Source organism: Leopardus geoffroyi, chromosome C2 (assembly GCF_018350155.1).
Source record: "Leopardus geoffroyi isolate Oge1 chromosome C2, O.geoffroyi_Oge1_pat1.0, whole genome shotgun sequence".
Classification (NCBI taxonomy): Eukaryota; Metazoa; Chordata; class Mammalia; order Carnivora; family Felidae; genus Leopardus; species Leopardus geoffroyi.
The window spans coordinates 58,378,611-58,403,452 of NC_059333.1; the positions used below are offsets into that span (position 1 = coordinate 58,378,611).

The following is a 24,842-nucleotide window of genomic DNA, read 5'->3' on the forward strand; positions in this document are numbered from 1 at the left end:
GTGCCTTCAATCACATAAAATCCAGGCTCTCTGGCCCTGCCAATCACACATGGCCAAATGGCAAGCCTTTTTGGTGTTTGCTCTGGGACCCTCACTGTTCATTTATGACATGATTCCAAACAACACGAACCTGGTTAGACACTTTCAAAATAGAATGTAGCCTCCAAAAGAGGGCAAAGCCTGCAGTCACCTCTTCAGGAATTCAGTGGGGTCCTTGATCAAGTAATAGACAAAATGTCCAGAAAAGAAAACGAAGTTTGTAGATATAGAAACAGATTTGGTAGTAGGTAACAAAAGTGGGTGAACAATTTAATGAGACTTGCAAGTGATAAAAAATTCTTTCAGAGCTAGTCAGCCTGTCCACTCGGGCTCTAGAATTCTACATCTTTGGAGATGAAAAGTGGGGATGAGAGGCAAGCACCGTCATTAAGAAAGTCTATGCATTTCCTCTCTGTGTGCCAGAGTTTCTGCATGCTTTCCCACTTTTTTCTTGCTTAGATGACTGATTCCGATGACTTACTTGAAGGACTGTGTTTCTCCATCTGTTCTTCATTATACTGACTTATCTTCCTAAAGTACAATGTGAGTCATTTTACTCCCCTTCTCAAAAATCTTCAATGGCCTCTTTTGTCTATGGGGCGGGGGCGGGGAAAGGTTCACACTCTTTAATATGCTTTGGTCGTAAACAATCTTTGCCAGATTTAAACCACTAATAGGTAACATAGAACGGGAAGCCACTGGCATAGTGATCGGGAGACTTGGTGTCACAACTCTGCCACTAACTAGCTATGAGATCGTAGGTAGAATTACTTACTTTCTAAGCTTTAGTTGTCCTTAGTAAAATGGGGATAGTGATAGTTAACTCACTGGGCTCTTGTGAAAGTTCAGTGAGAATGAATGAGTCCTATTTCCCACTTGTTCCATGTACTACCACTGTAGGGGATTTTCAATTTTTCTTTCTCTGCCATTCACTGTCATAGCTTTGCTGCTCATGGTTTCTCATCAGCACATCCCTTTCTCACTCTAAAACCCTCCACCCATTTTCCACTTGCAGAAACTTTCTTCAGAATTCCGGTCTGGATTTGAATGCCTCCTCTGATAATGCATCCCTTGGCCCCTCCCTACCCCCAGTCATCAAATTGTATTTGTCATCCTCTACGCATCTCTATCACCCCTTCACGCCATATCACAATATGTAATTCACATATTTCACTCCCTTTTCTCCTGAATTCTGTATTAGCTGAGATTCCTCAGATGCCAAATTTCACTTAACTTTTCCTCCATTCCTAGCACCTAGCAGAAATATTTGTACATGATAAGCACTCCATTCCATGAAAATTATCTCAGTCCTTCCATTAGTTTGGTCCTCCATTCCCTTAGTAACTTTTATAATATATTGACTAAATCCCAAACATTACTTTTATTTTAAAATTATTTTCCCAGAGCCCAAATTTCCATCGACTGATGAATGGATAAAGAACAGGTGGTATATTTATATAATGGAATACTACTTGATGATGAAAAAGAATGAAATCTTGCCATTTGCAACAACGTGGATGGAACTAGAGGGTGCTATGCTAAGCAAGATAAGTCAGTCAGAGAGAAACAAATATTATATGATTTCACTCATATGTGGAATTTGAGAAACCAGATGAACATTGGGGAAGGGAAGGAAAAATAAGATAAAAAACAGAGGGAGGCAAACCATAGGAGACTCCTAAATACAGAGAACCAAGTGAGGGTTGCTAGAGGGGAGGTGGGTAGTGGGATGGGCTAAATGGGTGATGGGCATTAAGGAAGGCACTTGTTGGGATGAGCACTGGGTGTTATATGTAAGCAATGAGTCACTGGGTTCTACTCCTGAAGCCAAGACTACACTGTGTGTTATCTAATTTGAATGTAAATTTAAAAATATATATATATATCCCCCTAAATATCTCTGGCATACTATAAAAAATCCCACTGATAATTTGGTTTCCATTACATTATATGAAAGAAAAATCATTATCTTATACTTACAGATTCTCAGCTGAGATTCTTCACGCAAGTTTTTTAAATTACAAAAGCGATGTAAAAATATTATAAAACCTTGGAAAAGAAAGAGCAAAAGCAATACACATTCCCACCTATCAAACATGAGCCTGTATTCTAAGGCTTTTGCTACCTACGAGTGTGGTCTGAACCAGCACAGCCACAAACTTAGGAATGCAGAATCTGTGCCCATCTCAGAACAGAGCAATCAGAATATGATAGATTTACACCTTAATGTGTGAAAATCACCCCTCTAAGACACGACAGAGAACCCCCAAGCTTCTGCCTCCTTCTAACAAACAGCGCCCGCTGGACACCAAGTACAAATACCGTGATTTCATCTGCAAGATCTCTCCCAGGACTGACTCAAGAATGTATGAAAAACATACGAAGAGAGTGTTGCCTTCTTTGGAGCTGTTTTCTTGTCCAAATCAAGTAGTTGTGATCAAAAAAGCTGCCAATTTCACAGAGGTGCAAACCTTCTCGTCTTCAGTGACTCCACTTCTCTGGTGTTTGAATTTTCACAGTGCTGTCTCTAAGTCTAAAGTTTCACGCTTTTTTAATATGCTCACTCCTTCCTCAAAGAGCTCAAAACTCAAGGGGAAGAAAAGACATTGAAATGGACATTCCACAATAGAGCTTAAAGCACACATTTTGCTTGCCTTGGCCAGTTTCATAAAGTTTTGTGTTTAGAAATTCTTTTTAAAAGGTTTGAAGCTCAAGGAAAGCCCAGAAAGGTGACATTTCAAAAGTAAATGTTGTGCTCGTCCTTTACAGAGTGATTTTTCTCTGAGAAAAAAAAATTGTGGACTCAAACAGACAACATATTCTCAACATCCTGTGGTGTACTTGAAAAAAGAGCGCTATATTGAAGTGCCCTTTAAATATCAGAAGATACGTGATAAATAGTGTACACTTTCTTTTTATTAAACAAGGGATACTCCTCTAAGGGGGAAAAAAACTTTCTGTAACACCATGCAGCTCAGAGCGCTGAAAAAACAGGCTTAAATGAATGTTAAAAATAGCCTAGAAGAGGAACTTTTAGTAAGATGTCAAAAGGGAGTCATAGGCAGCAAGAGTTCTGTGCACTGAAATGCGGCTGGGGCGCAGGCATTGCTGCTGTGGGGTTGGGTGGGGTTGGGTGGGGCGGGGGGGGGGGGGTCATTCCGTGATTAAATGTCAGCCTCCAGTTTTCCCTCAGCAAAGCTTGCTGTTTGCTTTTCATATAAGCCCCTCCTGAGTCAGCCAGGAGCTGCCTGACCTGAAGCCTTCCAGGTCCTCACTATCAAGTTCCAGATTGTTTTTCTTAATTTGCCAGTTTGCCAAGATGTTTCTGTGATTATCAATGTGCAATGTTCTCAAGTCATTAGAGACCCTATAGTTTACCACCATGAAAAAGTACCATTTGAAGGAATAGGGAATATTGCAGAAAGCATGGAAATGGGTTTGTGTGCCTACAAAGCCTCTGGGCTTGAGGATTTCATTCCAAAATAGGATTTCCAACTAGTGCCGACATAGGAACTGCTCCCTGAATGCCCCAGCAACCCTCCCTGCCTTATGTGGGTAGTGTGAAGAGCAAATGGAAGAAAGAATTTGCAAGAAGGTTTCAAATAACAAAATAATACAAATGTAAGTTATCACGATCCCCTCCTCCGTAAAATGGGGAAAAGGGGCAAGTGAATCTTCATTATGTAACGGTTGAAACAAACCATCCTCGACGTTGTCATCCAAGTATGAGATATTGCACGTTTCTCAGCCTCTTTACTTCCCGTATGTCTGCTGCCTCTGTGGTTTATGGAAAGTGTAATACGTTCTATGTAATTGTCAGCGTGTGTGTGTCTAGGAGAAAGAAGGAAGGAAAGAGACATTTGTGGTCGTGTTCAACATCTGAGTGCTGGCTGCGTGGAAGGCCGGAGGTAAGACCTGTCTGAGGTCTGACCAGCCCAGGCCAGCAAGTTTCCCTGCCTGCAGTCCCCGCAGCGGCGCCTGCCTAGCTTCACTGAGGCAGGAGTAGCGGAGGGAGGGGACCCGGCCGCGGAAGGGTGGGAGCGCTCGGAGGGGCAGCCCGGGAGGGCGCCAGCCAATCGGAGCGCGCTCCGCCAGCGGCCAATCACGGGCCGCGTAGCCCGGCAAATCTGCCCGGCAGTGCGGGGCGGGGCTGCAGGGAGTCCGGGTGCCGCCGGTTACACTTCTGAGCGCCTTCGGGAAGCCACAGGGCAGGGGGAGTGTGTGCTGAGAAGCCGGGGGAGGAGTAGTAGGCAGGCCCAGCTTCGGTGCCAGCCCAGTGACACACTAGCGGGGTAAATCTGGCTCGTGATGTTGCGGCCGGGCGCTCACGTGTGTGTAGACCCACCGGCTTCTCTGTGTGCCGTGTGGGCACCTGTCGTGTGAGTGGCTCCGGGCGTGGCTGCTCGTCGGACGTTCAGTTTCTGTAAGATTTATCTCGAGGGGCCTACCTAACCCCGGCTCCAGAGGGGAACGTAAGAAGTTTAACGGAGCCAGGTCTGAGCAGATTAAGGGAGTGGAACAGTGGCTGGGCCAGAGAGGGTGGGGACTGCGGGTGCTGGGGGGTGGGTGTGGGGGTTAGGGAACCATCTATTTGCCCCGTCTCCCAGGCAGAAGGCCCTTTGGCAAGACTGGCGTGACAAAGGTGGCCCTGGAATGTCTAAAGTCTGGACCATGATGATCACGGAGTGAGTGGCACCGGGCAGTTTGTTGACTGACAAAGAGGGATGCTAGCAGTTAGGAAGGTAAGGAGGAAACTCAGGATGGGGACCATCTGCTCCCCCAACCCCACCGGGACAAAGACATCATCGGAGGTCTGCAATGCCGACTGGATGGCCTCGCTCCCCCCTCACCTCCACAACGTCCCCCTTTCCAGTCTGGCAATCCCAGGTACTCTTCTATTCCTACTTGTTCCCACTGTGTTTGCTTCTGCCATTTTAGTGTCATTAATGGATTGGGTTGCTTTTCTGTTGCGCTGAGAAAATAATTGTTAGTGACCTTACCAAACCTCTTTTTATTTCCAACCAAAAACTTAACACTGAAGCAGCTGCCATAAACAGATTTAAGTACACTGCATCATTGGCAAAAGAGACTCAGAAGAATGGAACACCATTTTTTGTTTGTTTATTTGTTTGTTTGGGTCTTTTGGTTTTGTTTGGTTTTGTTTTTACTTGATAGCCTCATTCTAAGAATGTTACATTCTTAATGTTGGAACCAGGCCACATGAGGGGTGCATTTACCTGAATCACTTAAAGAAAAAAGGAGAGCTCAAGAGTAATGAATAAAGAGCCATTAACAATTTTCGATCTGGATCAAAATCAAAACTGAAAAGTATTTCGTGTCTCATTCATCTGACCTTGCATATACGAAAAACAAACAAAGAAACGAAGTAAACAAAGATTAGCATTAGAGAACAGGTTCAGAACCAGGACTGAGTATAAAGACACATGTTTTTGCTGTTGGAAAAGCCAGAATTAGAGAATATAAATGCTCATCAGAGGTCACAGGCAGTCATTAGGTGTGATGAGCTGGTGTTTGAAGATTTCTCTCTATATATATACAGGTGTCTGCCTGACTGATCTAGAACTAAAGCCTTGAAAAGCACTTCTGCTCCAGCCACTGTTTCTCGCCTGGGGGTTTTATGCCTTGGCATCACTCTCATTAAATTTATTAAATGTGTCCTCTTCCTTCCACTCAAAGGCTGGTTAAAGCATGGTTTCTAGGGAAGGACGTGTGGCCTACAGTGATCCTGGTCTGCTGTGCTGGACAAAGTTCCAGCCGCCTCAACTTGAAAAGTACCCCTAGGGGCAGGGGAGGGACTACTGCCAATGTTTCTCCCACCTGGAGACATAACAGTTGATGTTCACCCCTAGACTACCAGACAAACTCCCAGGCATCCCTGGGAGCAGTCTGATTTTTTAGTGGCTGAAAAGATGACCTCATGCAACCCAGATCTTTGCTTTCTATGCATGAGGAAGAGCGGGGCTGGCTTCAGATGCAGCCTTTTCCTTACTTGCCTCTTCTTTTGGAGGTCTTCCAGGTTCATTGTCCCTGTGGGCTCTTGTTGCTTTTGAGCGAAGAGAGGGCTGCTAAATCTCTTTATGGTTACGATCACTTGTGTTTTATCAGCCATTGACTATAGCTCCTTGGGAAATGCCTGATGGTCATGCTCCTGAACAGGTCTTTTCCGTGTTTAATTGACGCCTGTGGAGTCATCACTGAGATGATGCACAGGCTTCTTTTAACATTAGTCATTTGTCTTCGGGCTTTCCGGTGGAATTGTTTGGTCAGATGGTGTGGCAGGTAGTATGTGTTTGCAAACAGCATGGCATCTTAGGCAGGCCCTAAATGGCTCTGTCATTCTGGGCATGTCCGGGGTAGGTTGGAGCTTCCTCCTTCCTGTTGTACTTTGGACGGCTCAAAGCACAGCAGCAGTTCTGCCTGTGGCCTTACACTCTGACACCGTGACTCCAGAAGGGAGCTGGGCATTTGTTCTGCAATCTACAGGGTATCTCTCTAGAATTACTAGAATTGCCAGGGGAGGGGGGCAAAACAGCCAGAGCCTGATGCTGTAACTGGAAATGCTATGATTAGCCACCATGGAAGACACAGGATTTGTTCACCCTGCTTTGTGAAGTCTGGTCCTTCTATGCAGGGGGGAAAAAAAAGAGAGAGAGAGAGAAAGGAAAAATGACCTTGACTCCTCTGACTCCTCAACATGCTGAATTCACTTCTGTGAATGCCCTTTTCCCAGCAGTGGAAGGGGCTTGAGTATATGTCTGCATAAGTCCAACACAGGAAAATCACATATTAAGGGCTAGCCATTTATGGACCCACTCTCACCCAGCCCTGCCCCCTCCCCACCGCTTTTCTTTCCCCTACCTCAAGCTTAATATTCCCTAGCTAATGGCTAGCAGTCAAGCTCTGCCAAGGCTTGCTGAGAAATTCTGAAATACAGAAGGCATTCAGGAAGTGGTATTCATCATCTTCCTCCCCCATCTGCCCTCACCCTCTTCCTTCCCCTCCATAATCACCTTCATCGTAATAGTTATTATTTACTAAGCACTAACCTGCAGCACCCACTGGCAAACATTGCCTCAGATCTTTACACCTCCAAGATAGGTACTAACATCCTCATTTTGGAAATAAGAACGTTCTTGTCCAGAGAGGTTAATTTTTTTTAAGATCACACAAATAGTGAATAACAGTACTAACATTTAAGCCCCTATCTAGCTGGCTCCAAACCCATACACTATCCCTGTGCCTCCGAGGGGGGCCTTGGAAAGGGCAGAGCAGCTGTGTGTGTGTGTGTGTGTGTGTGTGTGTGTGTGTGTGTATTGGGGGAGGGGGTGGTAGTCTCTAGCTAAAAACCAGTTTTCACAGACTGTCCTCTGCAGCAATGAAATAATTTTTAAAATCAGGTGGTCTTTATCTGAGTGATTATGTATCCCTGGGAAGAGATAGATAGACACTCATATTTGTATAAATATCATATATCTGAGTAATATATATTTTCATGTTTATAATTTCATATGTATATATGTATTTTATATGATATGTGTGTATGTGTATGTATATATATATATATATATATATATATATATATATATATATATATAGTGGTACAGAAGTATCCCTGTTTAAAACTAAAACCCAGTAAGTTTCAAATTCAAATGTATTGCTTAAATCTATTTTGTGTGGTATGTATGTGGGCGTGTGCTCCTGTGTCTGACCGACGATGTGGGATGTCTGTAAGATTGTGTCAAATCTGTCAGGATGGGGGTGGGACAGCAGTGACCTGGGAAAGGTCAGAGAAAAGGCAATAACAGAACTGGAATCGAGTAAACTGTTAGATTCAAGTGCATCGGCTGCATTTGCCTAAGTCGTGATGGGAGAGAACATGTGTGAATGTGCACCTCTCAACAAAGCCTTGATGTATTATTTTACTTACACAACTGTTAAGGACACCTGTTAATGGCCAACATCACCCAAATATATTGAAATATCCTGGACAAGAACCTCAGAATGAATCTCATTGCCAAGTGTTTAGAATGACTGGGGTCCCCAAGGGTAAAGGATCTGGAAATTGCAAAAATCAGATTTTTAAATTAGGCTTCAAAATCTACATATATTTTCACTGATGTTAATGAAAGCATGATATTCTTTTTGGACAAATGGACTGGTAGGAAAAATTTTTTCTGTAATTTGCATAGCTTTTAAATGAACTCTTTTTTTGTATTTTAGTGTATTCCTTCTCTTTTAAACCATGCTTTCCCCCTTCTTTTTATTGAAGGTAAACTCTTTAGTCTATTGGAGAGAGCCTTGAACTTAAGAAATTTGATACTGTTGATTCTGGCTGTTTGATACTGAAGAAGTATCTGAATTGCTTGGGACTTAGTTTCCTCATTTGTAATTAAGACATTGGGTTAAATTAGAGTCTTTTCCAAATTAAAAATATTTTGATTAATTGGAGGTTTTGTTTTTTTTTTAATACCTGTTCTTTACCTAAATGAGAAAAGAGATGGGAAGAATGACTTATGTTAGGTCTAAAAGCCATTTCTTTTAGGCCTCTTTAAAACAAGAGATGATTTTGGCATGTGCAAACAAGTACTCACAATTGCCAAAATGAAGCAAGGCCCTTTCACTTTAGCATCCTAAAAGGGACTGTAGATTAGTGGCTCTAGATAAGCTGACCCTGAGTACATTTTAAGAAACTTCCGTGCTCAGGCCTGGGGGAAGACCCAAAGATGAATCAGGCATCAACCCTAGTGTAAAGGAGCTTATGATGTAGTTTTATATACATATATTACTGTACATAATGAAAAATGATTGGGGTAAATATTAAAACAGAGATATAAAGAAGGTGTTATAGAGGCACACGGAATAGAAAGATTAATTCCCATTAGTCCCTACTTTTCAGATGAGGAACTGCTTTGTTGAAAAAAAATGTCATTTAACCTGAGATTTGAAGAATGGTCAAAATTTCAAGGGATGTGGCTAGGAGATCTGGGTTGGAAGGGGACTTTCCTGGTGAAGTGAGCCAATTAAGGTAAGGGATGGGGGTATATACAGGAAGTGGTTGAAGGACTGACTTTCTTGCCTCCCAGTAATGCTTTGTTAGTACCTGTCTCCTAGCACTTCTAATCACATTATTATTTTTAGCTATCTGTCTTCCACATCGTCTATGAACAACTTGCACACGGAGAGTATGACTGATTTCTCTTTATAATCCTAGCTCCTAGTACAGGGAGGTATCTTGGTCATTCATGATGAGTGAATAATGGAATGCATGGAACTGGGGAGTAAGGATGCTGGAGAGTGACTTGCTCACAGCCACCGTCCTGTTCCATTGTGATCAGAGCTAAACTGAATAGGTCAGTGAGGCTTACGTGGTGAAAAAACCATATGAAGCAACCTGAATGTTTTCTGACCATTTCTTGTTACTTCTGCATAATGTTCCCATAGCTCTAGATAGGCTCATCACTGAGCTCCGTTAGAAATGAAAATTCTGGGGGCACCGGGGTGGCTCAGTGGGTTAAGCATCCAACTTCATCTCAGGTCATGATTTCACGGTTTGTGAGTTCAAGTCCGGAGTCGGGCTCCATGCTGACAGCTCAGAGCCTGGAGCCTACTTTGGATTGTGTCTCCTTCTCTCTCTGCCCCTCCCCGACTTGTGCTCTGTCTCTCTCTGTCTCTCAAATAAAAAAATAAATATATGTAAAAAAATGAAAATTCTGAGGCAGAGCAAAATGGTCAGGAGGGTCAGATGCAGAATTCTGATGTAACTTCTGTCCTAGGAACAATTCTTTCTCCCGGCATCCTCTCTGCCTTTCTTCCCTTGTCAAATTTCAGCTTCTTGTGTTACCTGTCTGGCCTCAGCCTCAGTCTGCTCTCATTTCTCATTCCCCTCTTCACCTTTCTTCCACTGACCTGGCCTCTCCCTTTCCAGTGTCAGCCCTTGCTCAGATGCTCCTCAGTGCTCTCCAATTCCCAGACCCTTCTCCGTTCTCATCTTACTGACGATCATGCCCTTCTTTACCTTTCTGGAATTCTATCCTTGTCCCATGTCCCATGCAGCTCTGCCTTTGGCCACGTGGTGATTTCTTTAGCTCTTCTCACATCCCACACGCATGACATGTAGACAACATTACTACAGGGGCAGGATCATTACTCAAATCCTGCTTTGGGAAGTTGGATTAGGTCTGGTGCATCTAACAGAGATTTGGGGACCCAAAACAGCATAACATACACTGTGGTACAAGAAGTTTAGGTTGGCTCTGCTTTGAGGGTAGCATGAACCATGAGTTGGCCCTAGAAAGAAACCCATCCTCCTACAGGATTTGAGGCTGTGGAAAACCAAGGACCAAGCTGAGTTTACCAGGATTGACCCAATCAAGCAAAACAATCTAATGGGACCAAAATGGACTCTTAAGTGAGAATAGTTTTAGTTGGTTTTCATTTTTCTTTTTCCTCTGGGTGGTAATGGTGAGCAATAAAAAGAGGCTATGACTTTGGTGTTCTTATTAGTAGCTGTTTCTTCTAATTCTAAGAAAGCTCATCACATCCTTAGATTTCCCCACCCTTGCCCCCCAATCACACAAAAGCCACAAGAAATTCAAGAATCACACGTGTCTGTAAGAAGCAGAACCATGGATTGGTTTAGAGCATTAATGCTAGAGCCACTCTGTCTGGATTTGAACCCCAACTCTGTCCCTCATGACTTTGTGACCTTGGGCACGTTACTTAACCTCTCTGTGCTACAGTTTTCTTCTCTGTAAAACAAAGATAATAATGGCACTACCTCATTTAGTTAGTATGACAATTAAATAAATTCGTTCATATAGCACGCTTAGAATAGTTTCTGTCACAAAATAATGTGTCTTTAGAAAATTGATTATGGGGGCGCCTGGGTGGCGCAGTCGGTTAAGCGTCCGACTTCAGCCAGGTCACGATCTCGCGGTCCGTGAGTTCGAGCCCCGCGTTGGGCTCTGGGCTGATGGCTCAGAGCCTGGAGCCTGCTTCTGATTCTGTGTCTCCCTCTCTCTCTGCCCCTCCCCCGTTCATGCTCTGTCTCTCTCTGTCCCCAAAAAAATAAATAAACGTTGAAAAAAAAATTAAAAAAAAAAAAAAAAAGAAAATTGATTATGATGGTCCTTTATTAAAAACCTGCACCTGGAATGGACAACCAAGAAAAAGTATAAGATCAATCCATACCCTAAAGTAATTTGCAGTCTAGTTAAGGAGCTGACCTTCCAATTAAGCCATGTGGCTCAGTGTTCCCTGTCTGATCAGATCAGGATAACTTGGTCATCCCCTCAAGGGACTTAGAATTAAGGGAAGGGTACCTGGAGGGTTGCCCAGGATGTGAGTACCAAAGGAGCTGTAAGTTGCAGGATGAGGGCTGACCAAGAGAGCCAGAAACTCCTCTTCAGCTACTTACTGTGTCCTCTCATCCCACATTCAGCTGTCCAACTTTGTCATCTGCAGCCATCCAAAGACTTTGGAAAAGACACAACTCTCTTTGACAGGACCACACTGGGAACTCCTCTTCTACTCTTCTCATTTCCCCATCACTGGCCCTCCTTGCCTAGTCATTGTGCTCCCAGCTCCGGAGTAGGGATGTTGCAGAATGCTTTCCTTTGAATAGGTCTTTCTACATACTTTATAACTCTCTCCGCAGCCATCAGAATAACCTCACAATCTCCAAACACACACACCACCACCCATTGCCCAGTGCAGGCACACTGAGCTCTGACCTTGGCCTCACCCTCAGAAGAGCCCAAATTCTCATGCCTCTTACTGTTTTCCCTTGATAAAGATCCTGCAAAACATTCCTACTGACCTCTCAAATCCTAGGAGCCCACGGCCTTCAACTACAGGCTGCTGTTTCAGATTTGCTTCTGAAGCTGAGAATCGGCTTCTATCACATGAGCTGATCTGGCCACCACCACCACCCCCGCCACCCCCCTGCCCCCATCTCTGTGGGACAGGTTGGCTCCAGTCTCTCCCAGGCCCCTAAGAACTTCTAAGTTCAGGCACACTGGAGGGAATGTTAGTGAGATGCTTTGCCTTTGGGAAAAGATTGGACCTCTTTACAAATGCTGAGTAACCCTAATCAGAGTTTCAAACCAGGTCTTCAGAGGAGGGATTATTTATAGACATTGTAGTAGGTGCGTGTGTGTGTGCATGTGCGTGTGCGTGTGTGTGTGTGTGTGTGTGAGAGAGAGAGAGAGAGAGAGAGAGAGGGAGAGAGGGAGGGAGGTAGGGAGGAGGAAAGGAGGGAGGGAGGGAAAGGATTTGAACACACATGGAGAACCGAACTGGCTGGGTGGGTTTGAGTAGTTCTGTACCTGGTTGAGCAGCGAGGGCCCTTCACCTTCTCTCAGCTATGGGAATTTGGATTCTATTGCTGAGTGCCCAGAAGGATCAAATAGCCGGTGGAGGATTACATTAGTAGGCCTCTGGTAGCTCCAAGATGAAATGGGTTTGGCCCCAGAGGCCTTGCATTGCTCTAAGGGGGAGATATAGGTTGTGCTAACCGTGAAGGGTCAGCCAGTCTTCCTTGGATGCATCTTCTACTAAGCAGCTGGAATTTTCTAAGAGAATGACAGGTGTTGTTGTTGTTGTTGTTGAATTTCCAATTATCCTAGAACTCTTGGCTATAAGGTATTATTTTTTTCCAGAGAACATTCTGTCAGTAATTTTTTCCTCTGCCTGACAAGATCAAAATAAAGAGAGAAGTAGGAAGCATTTGTACCCTGTAAAGCTAACGTCTTGGGGTGCACAGCAGTCTGCAGTAATGGTGGAACTGAACAGTTCTTAGACTCTGTCAGATTGAGATGAATATTTTATGAACATGTATGATTTGAAGGCTTCTTTGTTGGAAGCAATATTCTTATAAAGTATAATTGAAACTGGATGAAAACATGCCAGAGATAAAGGTGAAGACAGTAGCCCTCCTTCGTCCCTGGGTTGGAGTTCAGGTCATTGACCTGACAGGAGGTGCCCGTATGGATCTTCATAAGAAATACGTGAGCACATTGTGTCAATTTGGCTAAAAATAATTGCAGGTGCTTAATTTTGGTTTTCATTACCTACATTTGAAAAAATGTATTCATTTCAAGGAAAATCATGTACTCAAAGGATATTCGTTGAGCACCTTTTGTGCCAGGTGCTGTGTTAGATGAGGTGAATATGGACTCCCTTCTCTTCATGAAGTTATGATCTTAGAAGAAAGTCAAAATTCAAACCCTAGGGAGAAGAATGAGTGGGGTGCTGTAACACTCAGAAAGCCGGTTCCCACTTCCGTTGCTGGTAGGAGGCAGGAAGCCCAGTCAGTTGGGCTTTCAAGGGATGACCTTTGTGGAATCAAAGAGCAAGTAGTGAATAGCCAGGTGTTACAGGTAGAGGGAAGATTGTCACAATGCAGAGGTACTATGGAGCGAGAGATTAGCGTGACCTTGAGGAAACCCGAGGAGTCTGGTGTGGTCAGAACATAGATTTCATTTAAACAAAGGAACAGAGACGAGGGGGGGAAAGTAGGCTAATGAGCCTGGTGTGCCATGCTACATTAAACCTTAAACATTATCCCAGGGCAAACAGCAGCCATTGAAAGACTTGGTCAGGAATGGATGAAAAGCCCTCAAATAATCTCATACGGATGAATAGAAACAAAGTGACACATCAGTTATTAGGAATGCTGAGGGATAATATGGGAAACTTATTTCTTTCATTCTATTTAGTACATACATATTGATTTCCTCTCACATGCCAGGCCCCCTCCTAGACACTAGCGGTTCAGTGATGATCATTACACGCTGCTCCTGCCTACAAAGAGCTTACACTCTAGTTGGAGAAATGGACATTTAATCGAGCAGTTATACTGGATGTGATGAGTCACTGCTTTCCTAAAAAACAAAACAAAACAAAACAAAACAAAGCAAAACCTCAAGTAGTTCTAACACAATATACTATGATATATTATGTAGAATGATTAGGGAAGTAGAAGTTACTGCTGAAAGGAGCATATAACAAGCATTTACCAAGACTTGGGAGTCTAGGGAGGCCTCCTAGAGGAAGAGTTGAATAAACTTCAGTTGGAAGGATGCACAGAAATTAGCCCCCAGGATAAGAGAAGAAAGGAGAAGTGTTCTAGGAGAGGAAGCAATATGGGCAAAGACCTCTACGAGAGAAAGTGATCCACTAAACACACCAGAATCGTTCACACTAGTTGTACTGTCGGTTGCAAGGAGGAGAGGGGTGAGGAATAAGGCGGCAAGACACAGGGAGGTCTAATAAGGCATGTTAAGAAGGTGAATGACAAAGTCAGCTTCATGTTTTGGAAAGACCGCTCTGGCTGCAGTCCGCGAAATGTATTAGAGTTGGGAGTACTGTCGCCAACAAGACCAGTGAGGTTGTTGATGGGGCCATCCAAGCGGGAGGAGATGTGGGCCTGAGGACAGGGACAGTGTGCATGAAGGAAAAGGGGAGACACTGGAGGTATACTGGAGCAAGTATCCATAGGACTTGGAAATTCATTGGAGGGTGAAAATAGGGGCAGAGAGGAAGGAGCAAGTTACAGGTGGTGGAGGGAAGCAGGTGTGCTTAGTTTGGGGCATGCTGAGGTCGAGGTACCTGTGGGACTTACCAGAATTGGGAGAAGGGCATAGACAGCACCCAGTGGAAATTATTGCAGAGCTCAATATTACTTTTCACAATTTGCCCAACCCTCTACCCTCACCCACAGCTACTATTATATCTAATATAAGATGATTTGAGTTTGAAATTAGTGCCTTGTATATATGTATGTATGTGTGTGTATATATATATATGTAAAATATATATATAAGAAAAATATATATAAGTTTATATATATATATATATATATATATATATATATATATGTAAAATCATATATATATAATTCTACTTTGTTCAGGAACTCTGTCCTGAACTTCTAGTCCCAAATAAGCAACCCTCGGAAGCTCATCTAGCATTCACTCATTCTGCATGAATTCTATCATGTCTCGTTTAATGATTTCTTCAACTATAGTGGCAGTTTGGGGGCGGGAGTCGAGGTTAGCTCTGTGCACTCCAGCACAGACCAGCTGTGAAATGGAAACTTTAGTAACTTTACCACGTCATCACATCCCATTTATGCCACACACTCATATCTAGGGTTACACTAAAGGCTTCATAAAAGCAGGAGAATTTTGTAGTAGAATATTTAGTTTAATATAGGTTTTTCTTCTACCCTAAACATTTTCTACTTTTCCCCTGAACATTTGTATTAGTCTTATTTTTGTGTTAAAAACTGAAAAGTTGTTAAAGAGAATGTGATTATCTTAGAACTGAGAAGGCTTATCAGGGGATGATCAAGTGCCCTTTGTGAGGTGTTACTCTACCAATGATGATGCCATCTGTTCAGATACAAAGCAGAGTGATAATTAGCAAAATAGAGAAAAAATTTCTTATTAATGAATTACCTATACAATCTCTTACTTTGGGGTGGGGATCAGAGTCTACTGGATTATCTGAGGAAGAGTCTTTCAAAAGAAAATAGATACCCATCCATCTGTAGAGGACTTTAAAATGCCTGCCATGCTGGGCACCCAGGTGGCTCAGTCAGTTAAGCGTCCGACTTCGGCTCAGGTCATGATCTCGTGGTCCATGGGTTCAAGCCCCGCGTCGGGCTCTGCTGATAGCTCAGAGCCTGAAGCCTGGTTTGGATTCTGTGTCTCCCTCTCTCTCTGCCCCTCCCCACTCATACTCTGTCTCTGTTTCTCTCTCAAAAGTAAATAAACATTGATTTTTTTTTTAATGCCTCCCATACATGGAATTGAAACCCCTTTGACTCACATAAACCCTAGGATGTTGGGGCCAATTCAGAGAATAACTAGGGCAGTTGGATTCTCTTGGTGCCCCGCAGAGCCCCTGTGAGGCTTGGTGCCCCTCAGGACTCCTTCCTCAAGGCCAGAAGTGGGGACTGTTGGGGCAGATCTTTAACAAGCCCTGCTTGTATTTGTTTGACATATAAATACCTCTTTTGACAACATTCCAGGTCTGAAAAGCATCACTAAAATCCCTGATTTACTCCAACTGTCTAGCTCATCCAGCCAGGGAGGGGTAGACCAGGAGTAGCTCTCTGGATTCCTGGGCTAATATTGGTCCTTAGGCAGTGGGATGCCTCTTGGCTTCTGAGTGCATAAAAAGAAGTTGATCAGCATCCTCTGCTTTCCAGTGTTTTGCCTTACCCAGTTGCTTTGTTGCCTTGTGAATAATTCTGAATTCAGTAGGCACCTGATTAAAAATTAAATTGACCACATGGCTCTCTCAGATTTTCCAGGCAGATTGACAGTTATTATTAATACTCTACCACATGTCCTATGGAAAATAATCCAGTTGGATAGGTAAAGTTTATCCCTTTGGGCCAATAAGGTTTAAAGATGTTATTCTGTAGTTTGGGAGTCTGCTAAATGGTCCCCTGATCTCGAGCCTTGGACTCATGTTGACTTGATTCTGTAAAGGCCAAAGATGCCTCAGCCTTTCTGCACTTGTCAGCATGGAGTCAAATTCTCTACAAATGCTGTATTTTCCCCAAGGACCTAATTCAGGTGTGTGACATGGGAGACCCATGTTATTAGAAATGTTATTAGAGATGTTATTAGAAAATACTTTACACAGGCATAAGTTGCAGGAAATCTACTCTCTGGGACTTTTCCTTTTAAATTGTCCAATTCAGTGTTTTATTATAGCTCCTCCTTTAGTCATCCTTTTTGGTTTATTTTTGTCCTGTGTGTTTTCTGACATATTCCTCCTCGTTGACCCAAATAACTCAAGCTAGGACAGATGGAGATAAATGGAACAAGGTATATAGGTGCTGGGGGTGAGGAGGTGCAGACAGTGAACTCAGCCTGTTTAAAGAGGATGGATGGACCAAAGAGAAGTTTGGGAAAGGATCAGAGTCCCTAGGCTTACCTGCCCTAGGCAACTCTCTCATCTGTTCATTCAAGCAATCATGCTTGCATTTATTCGGTGCATATTATTCGGTGCCTACTATATGCCAGAAACTTAGGAACTGTAGGGTTATGGGTGTGATAAGATATGCTCCCACCCTGAAAAACTCACAGTCAGATGGCAGTGACAGATATGAAGATAATTGCCACACAGTGTCCCAGGTTCATCACGTGTGGACAAAAGTCCGTGGGAGCACAACGAGAAAAGCGGTTGAATCTACTTGGCGGAGTCAGTGAGCTCACAGACAAATGATTGTGACCTGGGTCACATACAGGTAATTAAAATGAAAAGGCAGGGGACAATGAGTTTATTTCCAAGGACTGTGAGGGTTTTCTGTTTTGTTTTGTCTTTTTAAGCAAATCTTTTGCTATATCCCGTAACCACAAGGCCCATTTCTTATATATAACTTTGCAAATGGGTATGTTCTAAGCTCAGGCCAACAGACCTACTTTAACATGCAAAATTACAATTTGTTCATATCACATTCCCACATTCATAGAGATGAAATACCTGATCCATAGCACAAGATGTTTTCTATAAAAGCTGCCCTAAACATTTTCATCATCTAAAGACATGTTCATTTTTAGGTCTGTTCTTAATATTTTTTATCTCTATTTTTAGTTTTTATACACATGAGAAACAGGGTAAAGAAGTAGTTCAGAGTAGTTGAGAAGGGTTCTGTTTTAGCATACTTAGGATCAAATCCTAATTACTAGTTACATTACCTTGAATGAAAAGTGTAATCTCTCTGTCCCTTAATTTTCCCATCCGTAAAATGGAAATAATTACAGTATCTACTTCATAAGCACAAGGTTAGAGAAAACACAGTCCATAAATCTGCCCTCACTCTGACATCAATTGCCAGTTTGGGGTCTTCAAGATCACCCTTAGTTTTGCCAGATAATTTGCTAGAAGGACTGACAACTCACTGCAAACTGTTATACTCACAGTTACTGTTTGTTACAGCTAAAAGCTACCGGTTAAAATTGTCCAAGTGAAGAGGTGCACAAGGCAGGGTCCATGACAGTTCCAAATGTGGAACCTCTGTTGTCCCATCTCCTGGAGCTATGGACAGCCCTACTGTCCTGGAATTGATGGGCGACAGTATGCACAAAGTACTGCTGGCCGGGGCAGCTCACCTGAGCCTTGGGGTCCAGAGTCTGTACTGAGGCTCCACATGGCTGACCTCAGTATCCAGCCCCTCTGAGGTCAAGCCTATATCTACATGACTCAAAGCCATTACCATAAATCTCATCCTTAGATTTTTTTGATGTGGCTCCAAAGTCCCCAGGTAAATAAGGATGCTCATATCAGGCAAGCTATTCCAAGGGTTCCAGAGATTACCTCACCTCCCAGGGCCAAGGAAAAAGACCAGCCCTCTCCTTGGGCAAAGTTATATTCTTTTTCCTACACAACAAGGTTGTTTCAGAATTGAATGAGATATACCTGCAATGTGCTTAGAATGTTGCTTAACACAAAATAAACATGAATTTTGGATACACAGCTATGTTATTAATAAGCCTTTTTGATTGTCTAATGTATACCTAGCATCATACTGGATACTATAGGAAATCTTTGAAACATTAACGAGGTGTAGTGTGTAATCTTGTAGGAGAGATACTAAGGTTCAAGTAAAGCAAATGAGAGCAGAATGTGGTGAATGCAACAGTAAAGAAGTGAGCAAAGTGTGCTAGGGACCTGGGGAAGGGAACAGGTACTTGCAGATGGGGTTTCAGCTGCCCTGGGAGGACACCTGGGAGCTGGTGGAGGATGGGGAGGATTTTGATACTGGGAAGAGGGGCATCCCAGACACAGAGTACCAAAGGAATGAAATCAGGGATGGGAAAACAAGGGTACCTTCAGGGGACAGAGAAGGAGTGACAGAAGGAGGTGGGAAAGGACTGGGCAGACAGACTTAAGGCAGATTGAGAGAGGTTTTCAGTGTGGTGTGGAGCACTTCATGCTTTATCTGGCAGACTGTAGTGAGCCAGTGGCAATTTAGGGACCAGAGAAAACCCTGAAAGAAAATGCAATCCCTTTTCATAACTCCAGTCTTTGTACCCGCTCGTTCCTCTACCATCACACATCACAGCCTCCCTCCCGACAGCCCCCACTTCACTTGGCCCAAGACAACTCCTCCTGCAAGAAACAGCTCAGTGTCATTTCTGTGCACACTTCCATTAGGGGACGCATTGTATGCCATTGGGACTGCTTACCTGTCTTTCCACTACACACGGCAGTGTTTTGTCACCTCTATATACTCAGTGTTTGGTTCAGAATAAGTACCTTGTGCAAATAAAAAGGAGGAGCCAAAGAGAGGGAGATGGAATTTGGAAATATCTACAGAAAATTTAAGGAAAAAGAACACATATTTCTAGCTAATTTAAGGAGAAACTAGGACACAAAGAGAAAGTAGAAATACCTAAGGTAAGACAAAATCTTGTAAGTGCCTAGCAAAATCCTCTCAGGGTATCCCAAGGCTTGATAAGATGAGATGAGATGAGATGAGATGAGATGAGATAAGATAAGATAAAAATAATAGAAGAACTTACTTATATAACACGTATAAAGCATTTACTAGGTGCCTGAGATTGCTGCACTTGATTGATGTAAACCTGGTTAAGCTTTACAATCCAGTGATGCAAGTGCTATTATCTCCATTTTACAAATGAAGAAACTTGAAGTTCAGAGAAGTTAAGCAAATTGCCACAAAAGTCCTGATAACAGTACTAGAAACGTAAAAACTAGATCTTGCCAAATCTATTTAAGTGCTCTTGAGTAAAAGACATTTATGGAGATGGAGATTGACCCAGTGCTGGACTGCAACTTGACTTCCTCTTGTTGGTCGTAATAAAGAACAGTTTTCTTTTCATCCGAGGCATTTGTTTCCATGCCAGGACTCTAATGCCTGAGTACCCATGAGGATGGTTGTGTTTGAAAGACTGCCTGCTAACCTGTTCCGGCTGAACAAGCCACGTCTTTTTTTTTTTTTTTTTTCAAGACCAAACATCTAGGAGACTTTTTATTGACTCAGAACAGAAGCAGCCCAGTGGTTTAAGTGGTCTGTGTAGTAATCGCCCAGCAAGGTTCCAGCAGAGAAAAAAATCTTTCTGCCTTGATACCAAAAGATCAGCAGAGGCTTTGAGCATGTGTGTAAGCTTGTCAGGACACTCATCTTCCAGAGTGGGGTGTGTTTTCATTCACTTTCCCTGCTGTGTGTAATGTACAAATTTCCTTTAAACCTATCATTTCATGTAATTTAGACTGCTACTTGTTGGATTTCTCCTCCTCCCTTTTCCCTTTCCTCTGTCAGAGTACCAAGCTTAGTCTTTCATTTACAGGACAGAGAAAAAAACCCTCGTTCCTGAGGGGACCTAACTGAGGAGCTTCCCTGGATCGTGACCATTCTGCAGTTTGTCAAATGAATCTTAAAATAACCCTGCCCTGTGAAAAATTTCAGCCGAGCTAAGTGACAATGAAGGTGTTTTTTTTAAAGTCCCCACAATAAATTTCATAAAGATGTCCCACAGAGCCATCAAACGCCAGCCTTTGGAGTGAAAGGAGCTGTCACATAAAGGTTGAACAAGAAGTGAGCTACTGGCCAGTGTGTTCAATGTGCAGATCCACCGCTAGCCAATCGCAAGATGGGAAAATGAGGACCTCCACCTGTGTGAAGGGGAATTTCTCCAGCAACTTCACAAAATGCTCAGATGAGCCAAAAATAAATAAAAGACCACCCCTCAGGCTTGGATTGATTTGCTTCTTGCGAATAGGATGAGTCAAGTCCATAAGCACATTTTCTGCTTAAGTATAGGCAGTATGAAAGAAACGTATCTTATTGCTTTGCAATGATTAATAATCCTTGTTAAAATAGGGTCATGAATTCCGTTAGTGAACTGTTACTAAATTGGAATCATTCGGTTCTTAAGGAAGAAGAGATCCTAAGGCTCATTTGACCCACCTTCCTAAATTTGCAAATGGAGCGACCAACCTCCAGTGTGAATTTGCAATGTGAAGTTCACACAAGTAATCAGAGCAGAACCAGCACTGGGATTGAAAGCTCTGAGCTGAGGAACGACAAAGAAAATGTTTCCTCAACTGAGAGAAGGTTACAGTGCCCTCGTGTGTCCCTACATAGAAATTATTCATGTCTTTAGAAAATAGAGAGTCACTTTAATCTCTCCTTCAAGTTCCTGCATTAGGATGAGGGCAGGTATTTAGCACTAAAAACAAGCCCTGCGATCACCATGTTTTCAGAAGTAAATATGCAGTGCATTTGACTTATTTCATCATTAAGGATATGGAAGCAACAATATCCCTAGAGCCGCTTTGTGTGGATTCTGGTTGAACGGACTTGGATTTCTGTCCCAGGCCACTTGAGATCTCTGTAGCCCTGAACTAGTCGCAAAACCAGCCTGCCCCTCAGTTCCTCCTCTGTAAAATGCTGGTAATCACTGCCCTGCAGGATTGTGGCAGAGATGAAAATGTCGTGGGATTTTTTACCTCAATCCCCGGGGTTCGTGGTCTCGCCACTTGGAAGAATGAAGAAAGAGGTGGACACAAAATGAGCAGCAGGCAAAAGTTTATTAGAGTATAAGATTAGAAAGGAAGAACAGTAAGAAAGCTCTCTTTACAGAGAGCCCACCGATAATAGGAAAGGGTCCTTGTTTTATAAGGTTCTGGTCATCCCCACCCCCCCAACTTCTCCCTTGTTCCTTCTCACATTTTACCTTTATTGGCTGGATAACTAACTCTAGGTGTTGGGTTGTCCATTCCTGATTGGCTTGTTTCCACTGTATGAGGGATGGTCTAAGGCCACATCATTCCTTGTGGGTCATAGGTTTTATGGTCTACTCATTTTTAGTCAGGTCTTTTGTCAAATTCCTGAGAGAAATCTGGGGGGAGTAGGTGGTCTCTGTTACATTCTTAAGAGGAACCTTATGCCTGAGGGGGTTTGCCGTGGTCAGACACTCCCAGCATTGTTCCAAAATATGTGTTTTTCCCCACCCAGGACCTCAGGTCCTATCCTTTCCCTCTCTGCCTACTGAATCCTATCTTTTCCTATCATAAAATGAGATCATGTAAGCAAAATGCCCAGCTGGACATTTGGGTACATGATAAATACTCGGCAGATTGAAGTAGTTGTTATTGTCAGACGTGAGCCCTTACCAGGGATCACCCGCCGAGTACATGACAAAGGAATGGAATGCAAATGCTGGGGAGGTCGACAGATTGTCTTTGGGATACTTTTAGCTCTCCGATAAAGAGGTTTGCATGAGCTCCAGGGGCAGAGGGAAAAGGAGTTAATTTTTAAAGAAATATGTACTCGATATATGATTCGTCCAAAATAAATTCTTCCTTCAGATGGGGAAATTTAAATGGAACTAGGCCAAATGGCTCTCCCATAGGTGAAATTTCTTTCAGAGATAACATCTGGTCCCTGGCACCAAGGGTCCAGCAATCAAAGAAAAAGTTTCTACTCTGAAAAAAGTCTGAAAATTGGATTTATTTATGTCATTGACCCAGTTCTTTTCGAAGTCTTTATTTTTTGAGAGGGGTAACTATATTAAAATCAATAAGAGCAGAGGTGAAAAACAATAGCTGGATGAATTCATCCTTTGATTTTAATTTGCCTTAACTGTTTATTTGATGAAACAAACTATCTCAGCCTAAGTGTTGGGCAGAACTGCTGTAAGTCAAGTTCTTGCCCCAACGAGCGAAGGTTCCCTCCTCCCTCCAGTAATTCTCACAGCCATCCTTTTCATACACGTGGGAGGGAGATATCATTACGTACACTACAAGGAGACTTGACTTTTTTTTTTTTTTAATTTTTCTTATGTTTATTTATTTTTGAGAGAGAGGGAGACAGAGTGTGAGCCGGTGAGGGGCAGAGAGAGAGGGAGTCACAGAAGCCGAAGCAGGCTCCAGGCTCCGAGCTGTCAGCGCAGAGCCCGATGCGGGGCTCGAACCCACGAACTGTGAGATCGTGACCTGAGCTGAAGTCAGACACTTAACCGACTGAGCCACCCAGGTGCCCTGAGACTTGACTTTTAATTGTTAGTGGAAGTGCAGAGTCTGGCGATTCTGTCTGTACCTTTCAGGAGCTTGTTGGAGAGTTGAGAGAAATAGTCCAATAGTAGGTGAGCTGGAAAGGTGGTGGGGTGAAGGAACACATCACCTATGCATTGATCCTTGATCTTTTTTGTCCTTACCTCACTGGGGAAAAAGAAAGGAAAGATTGGGCCGGCCTCTGTTTTCTAAATGCTTATTCTAGATACCATTGTCCCTGGGAGGTTTCCTTAGATGATGGCACTCCAAGAACAGATAAAAGGCTGCTCAGAGCTTGCAAGCCTCGCCCCTGGGGTCGTTCATCCTTTCTGGGAATCCGGTGCCTTTAAAGAAGGCAAATGCACACACGAAGCCAAGGCATTTATTATTTAGGGGCAGCTCATCGAGCTTACCTCTGTCTGTGGAGGAACAGAATGGAAGCAAGTGAGTCCCAGCAGTGAAACACCATGCTCAGCAGCACCGCGCGCAGCGGGAAGCAGCACGCTCAGCCACACGCGCAGCAGTGCCACGTCAGCTCCAGAAGGCTCTACTCTGCACGGTTGCGGTGCTCTTCTGGGCAGTGGCAAGCTTGAGCTGGACTCGCCTTGTGGTCGTAAATCTTTAGTCAACTAACAGAAAGGTATTCCCTGACTCACACTTGCAAGCCTCCTATTTGTATGGATTAACTGAACAGTATATCATGTGGCTGCTCTCAGGACCTCAGTAGCATTTGTGAAACTCGCTCTTCCTGGCGTTTGTCTCCTTTTCTGCATTGTGCTTTTGTGTCTTGATACATTGCCTTTCTCCGTAGAATGGCCCTAAAATTTATACATCTTGCTTTTATGGATGCTTAACCTTGCTAGCCCTGTGGTAGGGTTTTAATTCCAGCATACTTACGAAAAAACTTTTCGTAAAGGGATCTTTTTGAAGACCATCTCAATCAGAGAGAAGCCTCCTCCTGCTTTCCCACCTTCTCCCACCTTCATGTGGCACCACCCCCACTCCCCAGCCAGGTGTACCCCTGCCTGCAGACTCCAGCCCAGGCAGGGTGCGAGAGGCAGAGAGGGACAGTCCCGCGAAGGGGAGCCCTGCTGTGACGGAGCCATAAGCAGGGCTGGACAGAGACACGGTTTGCTTTGAGCAGCTTAATAGTGCAGCACCCCCTCACTGTCTCGTTAAATCCTACTGGTTCTCGACTTAGAGAAAAAGGCAGAACTGAGACGGTACCACACCTTTGAAAACTCCCTATTAGGTTTGTTCCCTCCCCTGAGTCTCCCTTGAGCCCTGCAGCCCCTGTGATTCCCTCTTTGTTCCCCCTTCGGATTCCCAACCTTCCTCCGGGCCTCCCACCCTCCTGTCTCCCTTTCCTCAGCAGAGCCCTTCAGGGCCTTCCAAGTTTCTGTCTCCAAGCTCGCGCGTCCCACCCCCGCTTAATACTGCTTCAAGTGTGTCTGAAGCCGTTAGTGCCCAAGATGAATATTTCAGCTGTGCTTAGCAAACAAAAGATACCACAGTTACCAGGACTCACTCTGCTTAGAGGAGAGTATGTATTAAAAAGGACCTTTTTTTCCTTATCACATGTTCATATTCGAGATAAAGAGTTTACTATGTGCACTAAAAAGAGCTTTTCTTTCTCTCTCTCTTTCTTTCTTTCTTTTTAAAAAAATCTTGCCTATTTTATAAGAAGTCACTGGTAAGAACCTGTGTCATCTGGCACCAAATTTGCAGTTTACCCAAGGTCC

General features: G+C 43.5%; 1 protein-coding gene across 5 annotated transcripts in view; it reads left to right on the forward strand.

Annotated features, from left to right (window-relative positions):
* Positions 1–4,190: 4,190 nt before the first annotated feature.
* Positions 4,191–24,842, forward strand: part of PLCXD2 (phosphatidylinositol specific phospholipase C X domain containing 2) — a 50,678-nt gene continuing 30,026 nt past the window's right edge. The window contains exons 1-2 of one of the 5 annotated variants that reach the window (XM_045502011.1): positions 4,191–4,533; positions 4,647–4,926. In XM_045502011.1, coding sequence (XP_045357967.1) covers positions 4,764–4,926 — 163 coding nt within the window. In that variant the 5' untranslated portion in view covers positions 4,191–4,533; positions 4,647–4,763. Of the gene's footprint in view, positions 4,927–13,111; positions 13,351–24,842 lie in introns of those variants that run through there. The other 4 variants (XM_045502010.1, XM_045502008.1, XM_045502009.1 and 1 more) reach the window with 4 other exon arrangements.